This window comes from Electrona antarctica (assembly GCF_951216825.1).
Source record: "Electrona antarctica genome assembly, contig: scaffold_168, whole genome shotgun sequence".
NCBI classification, from domain to species: domain Eukaryota; kingdom Metazoa; phylum Chordata; class Actinopteri; order Myctophiformes; family Myctophidae; genus Electrona; species Electrona antarctica.
Genome location: NW_027637616.1, coordinates 251,095 through 264,502, shown reverse-complemented (window position 1 = coordinate 264,502; position 13,408 = coordinate 251,095). Strand labels below are relative to the sequence as shown.

The 13,408-nt window shown below is 47.4% G+C and overlaps 1 protein-coding gene across 1 annotated transcript in view; it reads right to left on the bottom strand.

Moving 5' to 3' along the window:
* LOC306918765 (protein unc-13 homolog A-like) overlaps nucleotides 1–12,947 on the bottom strand; it is a gene marked incomplete at its 3' end in the record, with an annotated part of 39,436 nt that extends 26,489 nt beyond the window's left edge. The window contains exon 1 of the mRNA XM_079531629.1: nucleotides 12,689–12,947. Coding sequence (XP_079387755.1) covers nucleotides 12,689–12,710 — 22 coding nt within the window. The remainder of the gene's footprint in view (nucleotides 1–12,688) is intronic.
* Nucleotides 12,948–13,408: the final 461 nt, after the last annotated feature.

The window sequence follows — 13,408 nt, the reverse complement described above, 5'->3', positions numbered from 1 at the left end:
GTAGTTCCAGACTCTATATAGCATTCAGGAGCTGTAGTTCCAGACTCTATATAGCATTCAGGAGCTGTAGTTCCAGACTCTATATAGCATTCAGGAGGTGTAGTTCCAGACTCTATATAGCATTCAGGAGGTGTAGTTCCAGACTCTATATAGCATTCAGGAGCTGTAGTTCCAGACTCTATATAGCATTCAGGAGGTGTAGTTCCAGACTCTATATAGCATTCAGGAGCTGTAGTTCCAGACTCTATATAGCATTCAGGAGGTGTAGTTCCAGACTCTATATAGCATTCAGGAGGTGTAGTTCCAGACTCTATATAGCATTCAGGAGGTGTAGTTCCAGACTCTATATAGCATTCAGGAGCTGTAGTTCCAGACTCTATATAGCATTCAGGAGGTGTAGTTCCAGACTCTATATAGCATTCAGGAGCTGTAGTTCCAGACTCTATATAGCATTCAGGAGCTGTAGTTCCAGACTCTATATAGCATTCAGGAGGTGTAGTTCCAGACTCTATATAGCATTCAGGAGGTGTAGTTCCAGACTCTATATAGCATTCAGGAGCTGTAGTTCCAGACTCTATATAGCATTCAGGAGGTGTAGTTCCAGACTCTATATAGCATTCAGAGATTATGGAACATGTAAATGAGACGACCACTGATCCAACCGTAGAAACACAACACATTGCAGGTTGTTTTGCAGCTCCGGGATTAGTGTTTCCTGTGGCATGCGGTGGGTGCAGCAGGCATGTTGGCACAGTGTGTGCCTGTGTGTGTGTGTGTGTGTGTGTGCCTGTGTGTGTGTGTGTGTGTGTGTGTGTGTGTGTGTGTGTGTGTGTGTGTGGGGGGGGGGGGGATGGTGGGTGTAGTGGCAGCACTCCATGGTGGAAAGTAACCAAGTACACAACATACTCAATACTTTTTGTTTTCGCTTCGTTTTTGAAATTCAAAAACATTATGATGTCACTGAGCATCATGAAGGTACTGAAAGACCCGCCCACCTCAGACATCATTATGTCACTGAGCATCATGAAGGTACTGAAAGACCCGCCCACCTCAGACATCAGGAACATTATGATGTCACTGAGCATCATGAAGGTACTGAAAGACCCGCCCACCTCAGACATCAGGAACATTATGATGTCACTGAGCATCATGAAGGTACTGAAAGACCCGCCCACCTCAGACATCAGCAACATTATGATGTCACTGAGCATCATGAAGGTACTGAAAGACCCGCCCACCTCAGACATCAGGAACATTATGATGTCACTGAGCATCATGAAGGTACTGAAAGACCCGCCCACCTCAGACATCAGCAACATTATGATGTCACTGAGCATCATGAAGGTACTGAAAGACCCGCCCACCTCAGACATCATTATGATGTCACTGAGCATCATGAAGGTACTGAAAGACCCGCCCACCTCAGACATCAGCAACATTATGATGTCACTGAGCATCATGAGGTACTGAAAGACCCGCCCACCTCAGACATCAGCAACATTATGATGTCACTGAGCATCATGAAGGTACTGAAAGACCCGCCCACCTCTGACATCAGCAACATTATGATGTCACTGAGCATCATGAAGGTACTGAAAGACCCGCCCACCTCAGACATCTGCAACATTATGATGTCACTGAGCATCATGAAGGTACTGAAAGACCCGCCCACCTCAGACATCAGCAACATTATGATGTCACTGAGCATCATGAAGGTACTGAAAGACCCGCCCACCTCTGACATCATCAGCAACATTATGATGTCACTGAGCATCATGAAGGTACTGAAAGACCCGCCCACCTCAGACATCAGCAACATTATGATGTCTCTGAACATCATGAAGGTACTGAAAGACCCGCCCACCTCTGACATCAGCAACATTATGATGTCACTGAGCATCATGAAAGCCCCGCCCCCCCTCAGACATCAGCAATATTATGAAAAAAACAAAAAAATATAATTGTCTGGGTGAAAATCACCTGTGTTTAGTGTTCTATAGGGTTAAGCAACTCTCAAGAGTTAAAGGTCTATAAGGGTCCATTTGGTTAACAAATCTCCTCCATCATTTAGCTGCAGGGACCACCTGGAACCCCCTCAAGGACCACCGGTGGTCCCCGGACCACTGGTTGAGAACCAGTGTCATAGGGAGGTGTAATGTCTCAGAGGGAGTTTCTAGCCTTGCTCTGGAAATATGGGACGAGGCGTTGCAGCAGTTTATAGATTGGCTGTTTACAGTATATTTACAGAATGGAGCATCACAGCCTCAGAGTATAAATAAGGCACATTTGTTCACGTTCTGAACAAAAGTGCATGTGTGCGTGCGTGCGTGCGTGTGTGAGAGACAGAGGGAGAGAGAGAGAGAGAGAGAGAGAGAGAGAGACAGAGAGACAGAGAGAGACAGAGAGAGAGAGAGAGAGAGAGAGAGAGAGAGAGAGAGAGAGAGAGAGAGAGAGAGAGCGAATGATGAAAGAAATTAACGTCTTTCTTGCTGACTGGATGAATCTGGCAACGTTCCCCTCATCTGGCCGTTGCTATGACGACTGGGTCCACCGAGGACATTCTTCTGGGAGCATTATGGGATGTGTAGTTTACTTCCTCATGTATGCCTAGGACAAATAAAGAGGATAGAGCACGGAGGTGCGGCCAGGGCTCCTGCGGGAGGTTTGCACATGCTCAGTGTAAACAGGAAGTGCGATGATGGAGTGTTCCAGCAGAGGTGCTAGAGGTCCATGAGAGTTGCTGACCCTGAACTGAAATAATAAAAAGGATATCAAAAAAAGAGAATAGTACAAAGTTGATTTTATTTTTATTTTAAAAAGTATATCAATTTCATAACTGTGGAAAAAATGTTGTGTATAACAGACTGAAAGATAAAGGACAAGTACATTTACTAAATATTAATGTTTTTGTATATTTTCTTTTGTGGATTGTCCATGTTCTTTAATTAGTCAAACTTTTATTTTTGTGAAATGACAAAGGAACATGGATACTGTTCATTCAAGTGCTGTGGATGATATAAAACATTTGAAAAGGGAAGCTGTTTAATTCTCAACTGTTCTGGATCTCATTATTTACATCACAAGTTATGAGCTTTCCATCTAGCACCTCTGCTGGAACACTCCATCATCGCAGTTCCTGTTTACACTGAGCATGTGCAAACCTCCCGCAGGAGACCGGGCCGCACCTCCGTGCCCTATCCTCTTTATTTGTCCTAGATGTATGCCAAGGAAGCTTAGAGAAGGAAGTGTCATGGTCACGTTACTGGGCCATGACACTTTCATGGGAGCCAAACTCACACCGGAAGTTACACAGGGGTGAGAGTGGGCCGGGACGGTCCGGAGCTCCGACCCGGTAAGACCTGACGCCCACGGAACGCACCGGAGCTATCAAAATGCTATATTAAATAACATGCCACTGTGCCCACAAACGCATGTCCAATTATACACACGTCAGAATCGGGCAGATTAACACACACAAGTGTTATTAGTTGAGTTTTCTTAATGAAGTGCTTCTGAATTGTAACGGTGTGTTTATGTCAGTCAGCGATGCGATCCGTTGTTATTAATCCACCACCGCACCATACGCACGGACTGGAGAGAGAAGTGTTTCTCTCCCTTCGGATCGCATGATATGCGTCGAGGTGCAGGGAGGGAGTACCAGTTTACTTTGCAGGTTGAAAATCCGGTATAGAGCGGATACGGAAATGTACGTTCATCTCTCTAACATATGCGTGCATATGACCGGATATAGTAGGCGGGCTCTACGACTAATTAAATTCCACCAACGTTCAAAACAGTTTCGGGTTGGCTGCGAAATACTTAGTTCGGATTGGTTCAGAACGAAAAAAATAAAAAAAACACAGGAAACTAAACCGGCAACTTTTGTTGAATGAGAAGCCACTCAGAAGAATGCGATTAAACTAATAATTTAAGCATAATGGCAACGCAACGAACAATAGCTCAACTGTTTAAGAGAAAAGATAGAGTTAAGCTGATAATGTATAAAGAAAAAGTTAGAAAAACAATGCCAGGGGATGAAGATACAGAGCAAATTGAGACCATAGAGTTGCTTGAGACTGCAGAGTGAGACAGATGGAGGAGGCAGAGACCTAGCCTGGATAATAAGACAGTGGGACAGATGGAGGAGGCAGAGACCTAGCCTGGATAATAAGACGGTGAGACAGATGGAGGAGGCAGAGACCTAGCCTGGATAATAAGACAGTGAGACAGATGGAGGAGGCAGAGACCTAGGCTGGATAATAAGACAGTGAGACAGATGGAGGAGGAGGCAGAGACCTAGCCTGGATAATAAGACAGTGGGACAGATGGAGGAGGAGGCAGAGACCTAGCCTGGATAATAAGACAGTGAGACAGATGGAGGAGGAGGCAGAGACCTAGCCTGGATAATAAGACAGTGGGACAGATGGAGGAGGAGGCAGATACCTAGCCTGCATAATAAGACAGTGAGACAGATGGAGGAGGCAGAGACCTAGCCTGGATAATAAGACAGTGAGACAGATGGGGAGGAGGCAGAGACCTAGCCTGGATAATAAGACAGTGAGACAGATGGGGAGGAGGCAGAGACCTAGCCTGGATAATAAGACAGTGAGACAGATGGGGAGGAGGCAGAGACCTAGCCTGGATATTAAGACAGTGAGACAGATGGGGAGGAGGCAGAGACCTAGCCTGGATAATAAGACAGTGAGACAGATGGAGGAGGCAGAGACCTAGCCTGGATAATAAGACAGTGAGACAGATGGAGGAGGCAGAGACCTAGGCTGGATAATAAGACAGTGAGACAGATGGAGGAGGAGGCAGAGACCTAGCCTGGATAATAAGACAGTGGGACAGATGGAGGAGGAGGCAGAGACCTAGCCTGGATAATAAGACAGTGAGACAGATGGAGGAGGAGGCAGAGACCTAGCCTGGATAATAAGACAGTGGGACAGATGGAGGAGGAGGCAGAGACCTAGCCTGGATAATAAGACAGTGAGACAGATGGGGAGCAGGCAGATACCTAGCCTGCATAATAAGACAGTGAGACAGATGGAGGAGGCAGAGACCTAGCCTGGATAATAAGACAGTGAGACAGATGGAGGAGGAGGCAGAGACCTAGCCTGGATATTAAGACAGTGAGACAGATGGGGAGGAGGCAGAGACCTAGCCTGGATAATAAGACAGTGAGACAGATGGAGGAGGCAGAGACCTAGCCTGGATAATAAGACAGTGAGACAGATGGAGGAGGCAGAGACCTAGGCTGGATAATAAGACAGTGAGACAGATGGAGGAGGAGGCAGAGACCTAGCCTGGATAATAAGACAGTGAGACAGATGGAGGAGGCAGAGACCTAGCCTGGATAATAAGACAGTGAGACAGATGGAGGAGGAGGCAGAGACCTAGCCTGGATAATAAGACAGTGAGACAGATGGAGGAGGCAGAGACCTAGCCTGGATAATAAGACAGTGAGACAGATGGAGGAGGCAGAGACCTAGCCTGGATAATAAGACAGTGAGACAGATGGAGGAGGCAGAGACCTAGCCTGGATAATAAGACAGTGAGACAGATGGAGGAGGCAGAGACCTAGCCTGGATAATAAGACAGTGAGACAGATGGAGGAGGCAGAGACCTAGCCTGGATAATAAGACAGTGAGACAGATGGAGGAGGCAGAGACCTAGCCTGGATAATAAGACAGTGAGACAGATGGAGGAGGCAGAGACCTAGCCTGGATAATAAGACAGTGAGACAGATGGAGGAGGCAGAGACCTACCCTGGATAATAAGACAGTGAGACAGATGGGGAGGAGGCAGAGACCTAGCCTGGATAATAAGACAGTGAGACAGATGGAGGAGGAGGAGGCAGAGACCTAGCCTGGATAATAAGACAGTGAGACAGATGGAGGAGGAGGAGGCAGAGACCTAGCCTGGATAATAAGACAGCAGAGACCCTGCAAAAAGAACTGACAGCAGGAGCAGATCCAGTAGCAAGCACAGGGTGTAATAATAATAATAATTATTATTATTATTATTAATATAAATAACTAGAAATATTGTTCCCGAAGAAACAATGTGGGGTCACTGCAATCCAAAAGATTGTAGGCCTACTATAAATCAGTCAAGGTCCCCCAAAGAATGTACTACAGTATGTTCTGCTCCATTCTCAACATCTTTTGGTTTCCAAAAACAGTAATTTATTGTAAGTAAAAACAAACAGTGAAAAGCTGTCCAATGTGTGCTTATTTTAATTTAATTCAACTTGCTTTGATGGGGAAGACATTGTGAGAGACATTTGGACTAATGATTTGTAAGACCTGTTGTTTTTGTATCGTGTTTATAGGTTATAGTATACTGTGCGAAAATGCAGGTTTTTTTAAGTGGTATTGGGGGGGTTCGAACCCCCCAAAAAAATCCATACAATGAGAAAAAAAGACAAAAACAAGACATGAGAACTATTAGTGGACAGCTGATTGGCCATCGCGGTAGAGCGCGACCCTCAATCGCCCATTGGAATGTAAATGCAAGCCTTTCAGCCTTTGTATCCTACTGTCTGGCAGGTATATCTCTTTGTATCCTACTCGTCTGGCAGGTATATCTCTTTGTATCCTACTGTCTGGCAGGTATATCTCTTTGTATCCTACTGTCTGGCAGGTATATCTTTGTATCCTACTGTCTGGCAGGTATATCTTTGTATCCTACTGTCTGGCAGGTATATCTCTTTGTATCCTACTGTCTGGCAGGTATATCTCTTTGTATCCTACTGTCTGGCAGGTATATCTCTTTGTATCCTACTGTCTGGCAGGGATATCTCTGTATCCTACTGTCTGGCAGGTATATCTCTTTGTATCCTACTCGTCTGGCAGGTATATCTCTTTGTATCCTACTGTCTGGCAGGTATATCTCTTTGTATCCTACTCGTCTGGCAGGTATATCTCTTTGTATCCTACTGTCTGGCAGGTATATCTCTTTGTATCCTACTCGTCTGGCAGGTATATCTCTTTGTATCCTACTGTCTGGCAGGTCTATCTCTTTGTATCCTACTGTCTGGCAGGTATATCTCTTTGTATCCTACTCGTCTGGCAGGTATATCTCTTTGTATCCTACTGTCTGGCAGGTCTATCTCTTTGTATCCTACTGTCTGGCAGGTCTATCTCTTTGTATCCTACTGTCTGGCAGGTATATCTCTTTGTATCCTACTCGTCTGGCAGGTATATCTCTTTGTATCCTACTCGTCTGGCAGGTATATCTCTTTGGAAACCTTTAGTGCTACGATTGTGCGCGGGGAGACGAAAATGAACACATCTTGCCTGTCCAAAATGTAATTCTTGCCTGCCCAAAATGTAATTCCTGGAAACGCCACTGGGCCGCGCCACTCTGCGGCCGGGAGGCGTCGCAGACGCTAATTTCTGGGAGCTCCTGCAAGAACTGAAAGCCACTTTCACACCTGAAGTTACATGAATACAAAGCAGTGAATGGAGCCGGCTGGACCAGCTCATAACAAACATTATTCATGAACCATTGAGACCATGTGTCATATAATCGGTTCAGGAATATAAAATACATAATTATCACAGTTTTCTAATCACTTGCTTTTCGATGTGCACAGAGTGCACTAGTACATCATTTTATTTGAGGATTTAAACAGCAGCAGGTATCGTTTCTGTTCCGGGGGTATCGCGAGATTTGGCTGCCAGACAGGAAACGATGGACAGTCTCGCGATACTTGGCACGTTCAGAAACGTACTTTTTGCTCTTTAGATACCTCTATAAAATTACACAGTGTACACATCAGACAATAATGTGTTTAGTGTTACATGTCTTGTTAATTTTCCAGAAGCGATTACTTTACAAAAGATCTCAGTCATTCAGAAATAGTGTCTGTTCATGAGCTGGTCACTGAGCTCTCATTGACTCCAGTGCATTCTGCCGAACTTCCGGGTGTAGTTTGGGTCCCATGGTGCGACAAATCTGCCGTCTGGAATTGCGTGATAGCGAAAATCAGAGCCATCTAATAGCAGAGTTGTGACATTGAGGGGGCAGAAACCTCAGCGCTCGGAGCGCTGTTCATGCAGCCTGAACTGAGACAAGCTGGAGTTGGAAATACATTGTTTTCAACGAGGGCGGCGCAAAAAGAGCCATTTTAAGCATGTGTGCAACATGACAACTGTTTTAAAGTATTGTACAGCAACAACTAAAGGCTCTTTAATGATTACTACAAAACAATCTAAAATAAAGGGATTTAAGATCATTAAAGCCGGGCTGTTGCCCAGTGGGTCCAATGCATTTCTGCCTACTTCCGGTCCAGGACTTGTCCCTATTTGTTGTCCCCATGCTCAATAGAAGTCTATGTAGGAGAGCCTCCATTGGACTGAAGCCCCATGAAGTGACCAATAGAAGTCTATGTAGGAGAGCCTCCATTGGACTGAAGCCCCATGAAGTGAACGCAGTTTGCGTAACTCTGTCTATAGCTAAGGCTCTGGCGAAAATTACGTCGGTGACCTTACCTCCATTTCATACACCTTGATGTGTGCAAAGAGGAAGCTTATACAAGGAGGAAGCCTATAACTGGAGTCAATTAGAGCTCAGTGACCAGCTCACGAACAGACACTATCAAATACACTGGAGTCAATGAGAGCTCAGTGACCAGCTCACGAACAGACACTATCAAATACACTGGAGTCAATGAGAGCTCAGTGACCAGCTCACGAACAGACACTATATAAAATACACTGGAGTCAATGAGAGCTCAGTGACCAGCTCACGAACAGACACTATATAAAATACACTGGAGTCAATGAGAGCTCAGTGACCAGCTCACGAACAGACACTATATGAAATATACTGGAGTCAATGAGAGCTCAGTGACCGGAGCAAAACAAACAACGTGATCGGGACATCGACTAATACAATGTATCGAAGCACTCTGAATTGCCTCGTGTTTGGAATGTGCTATATAAATAAAATGTCCTTGCCCTTGAGGCAATGCATGCGGCGGTGGCTCAGGGGTAGAGTGCCTGGATGGTAACCGTAAGGTTGCCAGTTCGAACCCGGGCTCCCCCAGAGTTACTGTCGAAGTGTCCTTGAGCAAGACACTGAACCCCTAATTGCTCCCGATGTGCTAGTTGGTGCCTTGCATGGTTTCCACTGCCATCGGTGTATGAATGGGTGAATGTAATGCACAATCTCTGTAAAGCGCCTTGGATAAAGGCGCTATATAAATGCACCATTTACCATTTACCATTTACCATGCAGTGGCCCAGGTGCATGCAGTGGCCCAGGTGCATGCAGTGGCCCAGGTGCATGCAGGGGTAGAGTGACTGGATGGGAATCGCAAGGTTCCCTGTTCGAACCCAGGCTCCCCCTTAGTTAGTGTCGAAGTGTCCTTGAGCAAGACACTGAACCCCTAATTGCTCCCGATGTGCAGGTTGGTGCCTTGCATGGTTTCCTCCGGCATCGGTGTGTGAATGTGTGTGTGAAGAATGGGTAAATGTAATGCACAACCTCTGTAAAAGTGCCTTGGATAAAGGTGCTATATAAATGCACCATTTACCATGCAATGTACTTGAGTCAATGCATACAATGTACTTGAGTCAATGCATACAATGTACTTGACTCAACATGTACTTGATTTGCACATGAGGAAACTGACTGAAGAACTAGAAGGAACCGGGACACAAGGGAACATTTGTGTTTCATTTTTTTCCTAAAACAAACACACACACACACACACACACACACACACACACACACACACACACACACACACACACACACACACACACACACACACACACACACACACACACACACACACACACACACACACACAGACAATCCCAGACAACGGCAACGCTCAGAATACTAAATAAGCCAGGATGAGGAACACCCTCCCAGGGATGGGACTGCTGTATACGGCTCTGAGAGACGTGCCGTCCCAAGGATGGGACGATATGGTTCTGAGACACACGCCGTCCCAAGGACACCAAACCTGTCTGTCTGTCTGTCTGTCTGCCTGCCTGCCTGCCTGTCTGTCTGTCCTCTCCAGTGATGACACAGGCGTTACGCTCTCCCTCAGCCCACACAAGTTAACCCATTGAAGACCTGAGGATGATTCTACTCAATGTGTTCTAAACCACTAGTTCTGAAGCATCTTTGTGCCACAAGGACCCCCAGAATGAGATGTATGTGGCCACGGACATATCAGCCAGCCAGCCAGCCAGCCAGTATCACAGCCAGCCAGTATCACAGCCAGCCAGTATCACAGCCAGTCAGCCAGTATCACAGCCAGCCAGTATCACAGCCAGCCAGTATCACAGCCAGCCAGTATCACAGCCAGCCAGCCAGTATCACAGCCAGCCAGTATCACAGCCAGCCAGTATCACAGCCAGCCAGTATCACAGCCAGCCAGTATCACAGCCAGCCAGCCAGTATCACAGCCAGCCAGTATCACAGCCAGCCAGTATCACAGCCAGCCAGCCAGCCAGTATCACAGCCAGCCAGCCAGTATCACAGCCAGCCAGTATCACAGCCAGCCAGTATCACAGCCAGCCAGCCAGCCAGTATCACAGCCAGCCAGCCAGTATCACAGCCAGCCAGCCAGCCAGCCAGTATCACAGCCAGCCAGCCAGTATCACAGCCAGCCAGTATCACAGCCAGTCAGTATCACAGCCAGCCAGTATCACAGCCAGTCAGTATCACAGCCAGCCAGTATCACAGCCAGTCAGTATCACAGCCAGCCAGTATCACAGCCAGCCAGTATCACAGCCAGCCAGCCAGTATCACAGCCAGCCAGCCAGTATCACAGCCAGCCAGTCAGCCAGTCAGTCAGCCAGTATCACAGCCAGCCAGTCAGCCAGCCAGTATCACAGCCAGCCAGCCAGTATCACAGCCAGCCAGCCAGTCAGTCAGTCAGCCAGTATCACAGCCAGCCAGTCAGCCAGCCAGTATCACAGCCAGCCAGCCAGTATCACAGCCAGCCAGCCAGTCAGTCAGTCAGCCAGTATCACAGCCAGCCAGTCAGCCAGCCAGTATCACAGCCAGCCAGCCAGTCAGTCAGTCAGCCAGTATCACAGCCAGCCAGTCAGCCAGCCAGTATCACAGCCAGCCAGTCAGCCAGTCAGCCAGTCAGCCAGCCAGCCAGTCAGTCAGTCAGCCAGTATCACAGCCAGCCAGTCAGCCAGCCAGTATCACAGCCAGCCAGTCAGCCAGCCAGTATCACAGCCAGCCAGTCAGCCAGTCAGCCAGTCAGCCAGTCAGCCAGCCAGTATCACAGCCAGCCAGTCCATATCACAGTCATTCAGTATCAGGATCCAGGGCAGAATGGCTGCATTTATGAATGAATGGATATCCGGCTCACGTCCCAATGACATCAATGGCCGGCGGGGGGGGGTGGGGGGCGGGGGGGGGGGCAGACCTTGGGGGGAGTGGGGGGGTTGTTGGGGCTCCTTTAAAAGCATTACCAACTGCTGGTCATGCTTGGGGGCGGGTTGGTGGGGGGGGGGGGGGGGGGGGGGGGGGTGATGACGCATCTCATCGCGTAAATGTCAAACAATCCCCCCCCGCACACGCACGCACGTACGCACGCACGCACGCACGCACACACACCTAGTATTCCCTCACGACTGATGCATGCCGTGGCTGCGGCATGGAGGCTGCTTGTGGGAGGAGGGGGGGGGGGGGGGGGGGCTTCCTCCAGCCGCTGCCTACGCATGAATGAACACGCACGACGATGACACCGTCCGCACAACGAGGCAGCCGCAACAAATCGTGGGCGACCGAGGAAAGCACCCTCTCTCTCTCTTCTAGGTTACGATATATGTCTAGTACACACACACACACACACACACACACACACACACACACACACACACACACACACACACACACACACACACACACACACACACACACACACACACACACACACACACACACACACACACACACACACACACACACACACACACACACACACGAAGTATCCATAAATATAGTTACATTCCACCATGAATACATGAAGTATCCATAAATATAGTTACATTCCACCATGAATACATGAAGTATCCATAAATATAGTTACATTCCACCAGAATACAAGTATTTATAAATATAGTTAGAAATAGTGAACTGAAGGACAGTATATATAAATAGTGAACTGAAGGACAGTATATATAAATAGTGAACCGGAGGACAGTATATATAAATAGTGAACTGAAGGACAGTATATATAAATAGTGAACCGGAGGACAGTATATATAAATAGTGAACCGGAGGACAGTATTTATAAATAGTGAACTGAAGGACAGCGTGTCACAGCAATACAACCACCGTCCGTCACTATTATCAGTAGTAGTAGCAGACTAGTATTGGCTATTCAGCATTAAACTGAGGATAGCACACACTCCCTCCCCCCCCCATACACACACATAGGATAGGCGCCATAGATAGATAGATAGATAGATAGATAGATAGATAGATAGATAGATAGATAGATAGATAGATAGATAGATAGATAGATAGATAGATAGATAGATAGATAGATAGATAGATAGATAGATAGATAGATAGATAGATAGATAGATAGATAGATAGCACACTGCATTCATTTCATACACAATGCAATGAAGTGAATACACGCGTCCATTAATCGACAGCATAGTGATTCCAGCCAGGCTATAATATCTTCCTTTCTTACCTCCCACACATAGCAAGGACATGTCTGCTGTGCTCCGTTAGTGTAGCGTGCAGTGTCCTCTCTATCTCTATCTCTCTATCTCTCTCTCTCTCTCTCGCTGCCTTCCTCCGGGATGTGTTTGCTGTGGTCCCGCGCGTGTAAATACAAAAAAAAGGGAAAAAAGGGTAAAGTCCTCGATCCCGAAATATATCCCCTATATCAGCCTAGTCGTGGCGAGGAGAAGAACACGTCCGTATTAACAGCAGCATCGTAACGTTTCTCCGTGTCCTCAGAGGTGCTAGTAGTAGTATGTGTGTGTGTGTGTGTGGTTGTGTGTGTCTGCATTTCCTCATTCAGTCATCAGTACAGCTGTGCTGCTCCGCTCCTCCTATAGCAGCCTCAGCCATCTTGTTTCAGCACCACATACGAGAGGACAGCTCCGCTCTGACGTCACGGGCTGACGAGAAGCCGGGGGTGTGGGGGTGGGGGGCGGGGGGGGAGACGCAGGAGCGTGCGTGTGTGTGCGTGTACTGTGTGCGTGTGTGTGTGTGTGTGTGTGTGTGTGTGTGTGCGTGGGTGCGTGCGTGTGCGTGCGTGCGTGTGTGTGCGCGCGCGTGCGTGCGTGCGTGCGTGCGTGCGTGTGTGAATCAGATGTTTAAAGGCATACAGGCCTGTCTATGTCACGCTCTTATGTTTTGGGGTCACCTTATCATCTAGTCGGGGTTGTGTGTTTCTTCACCC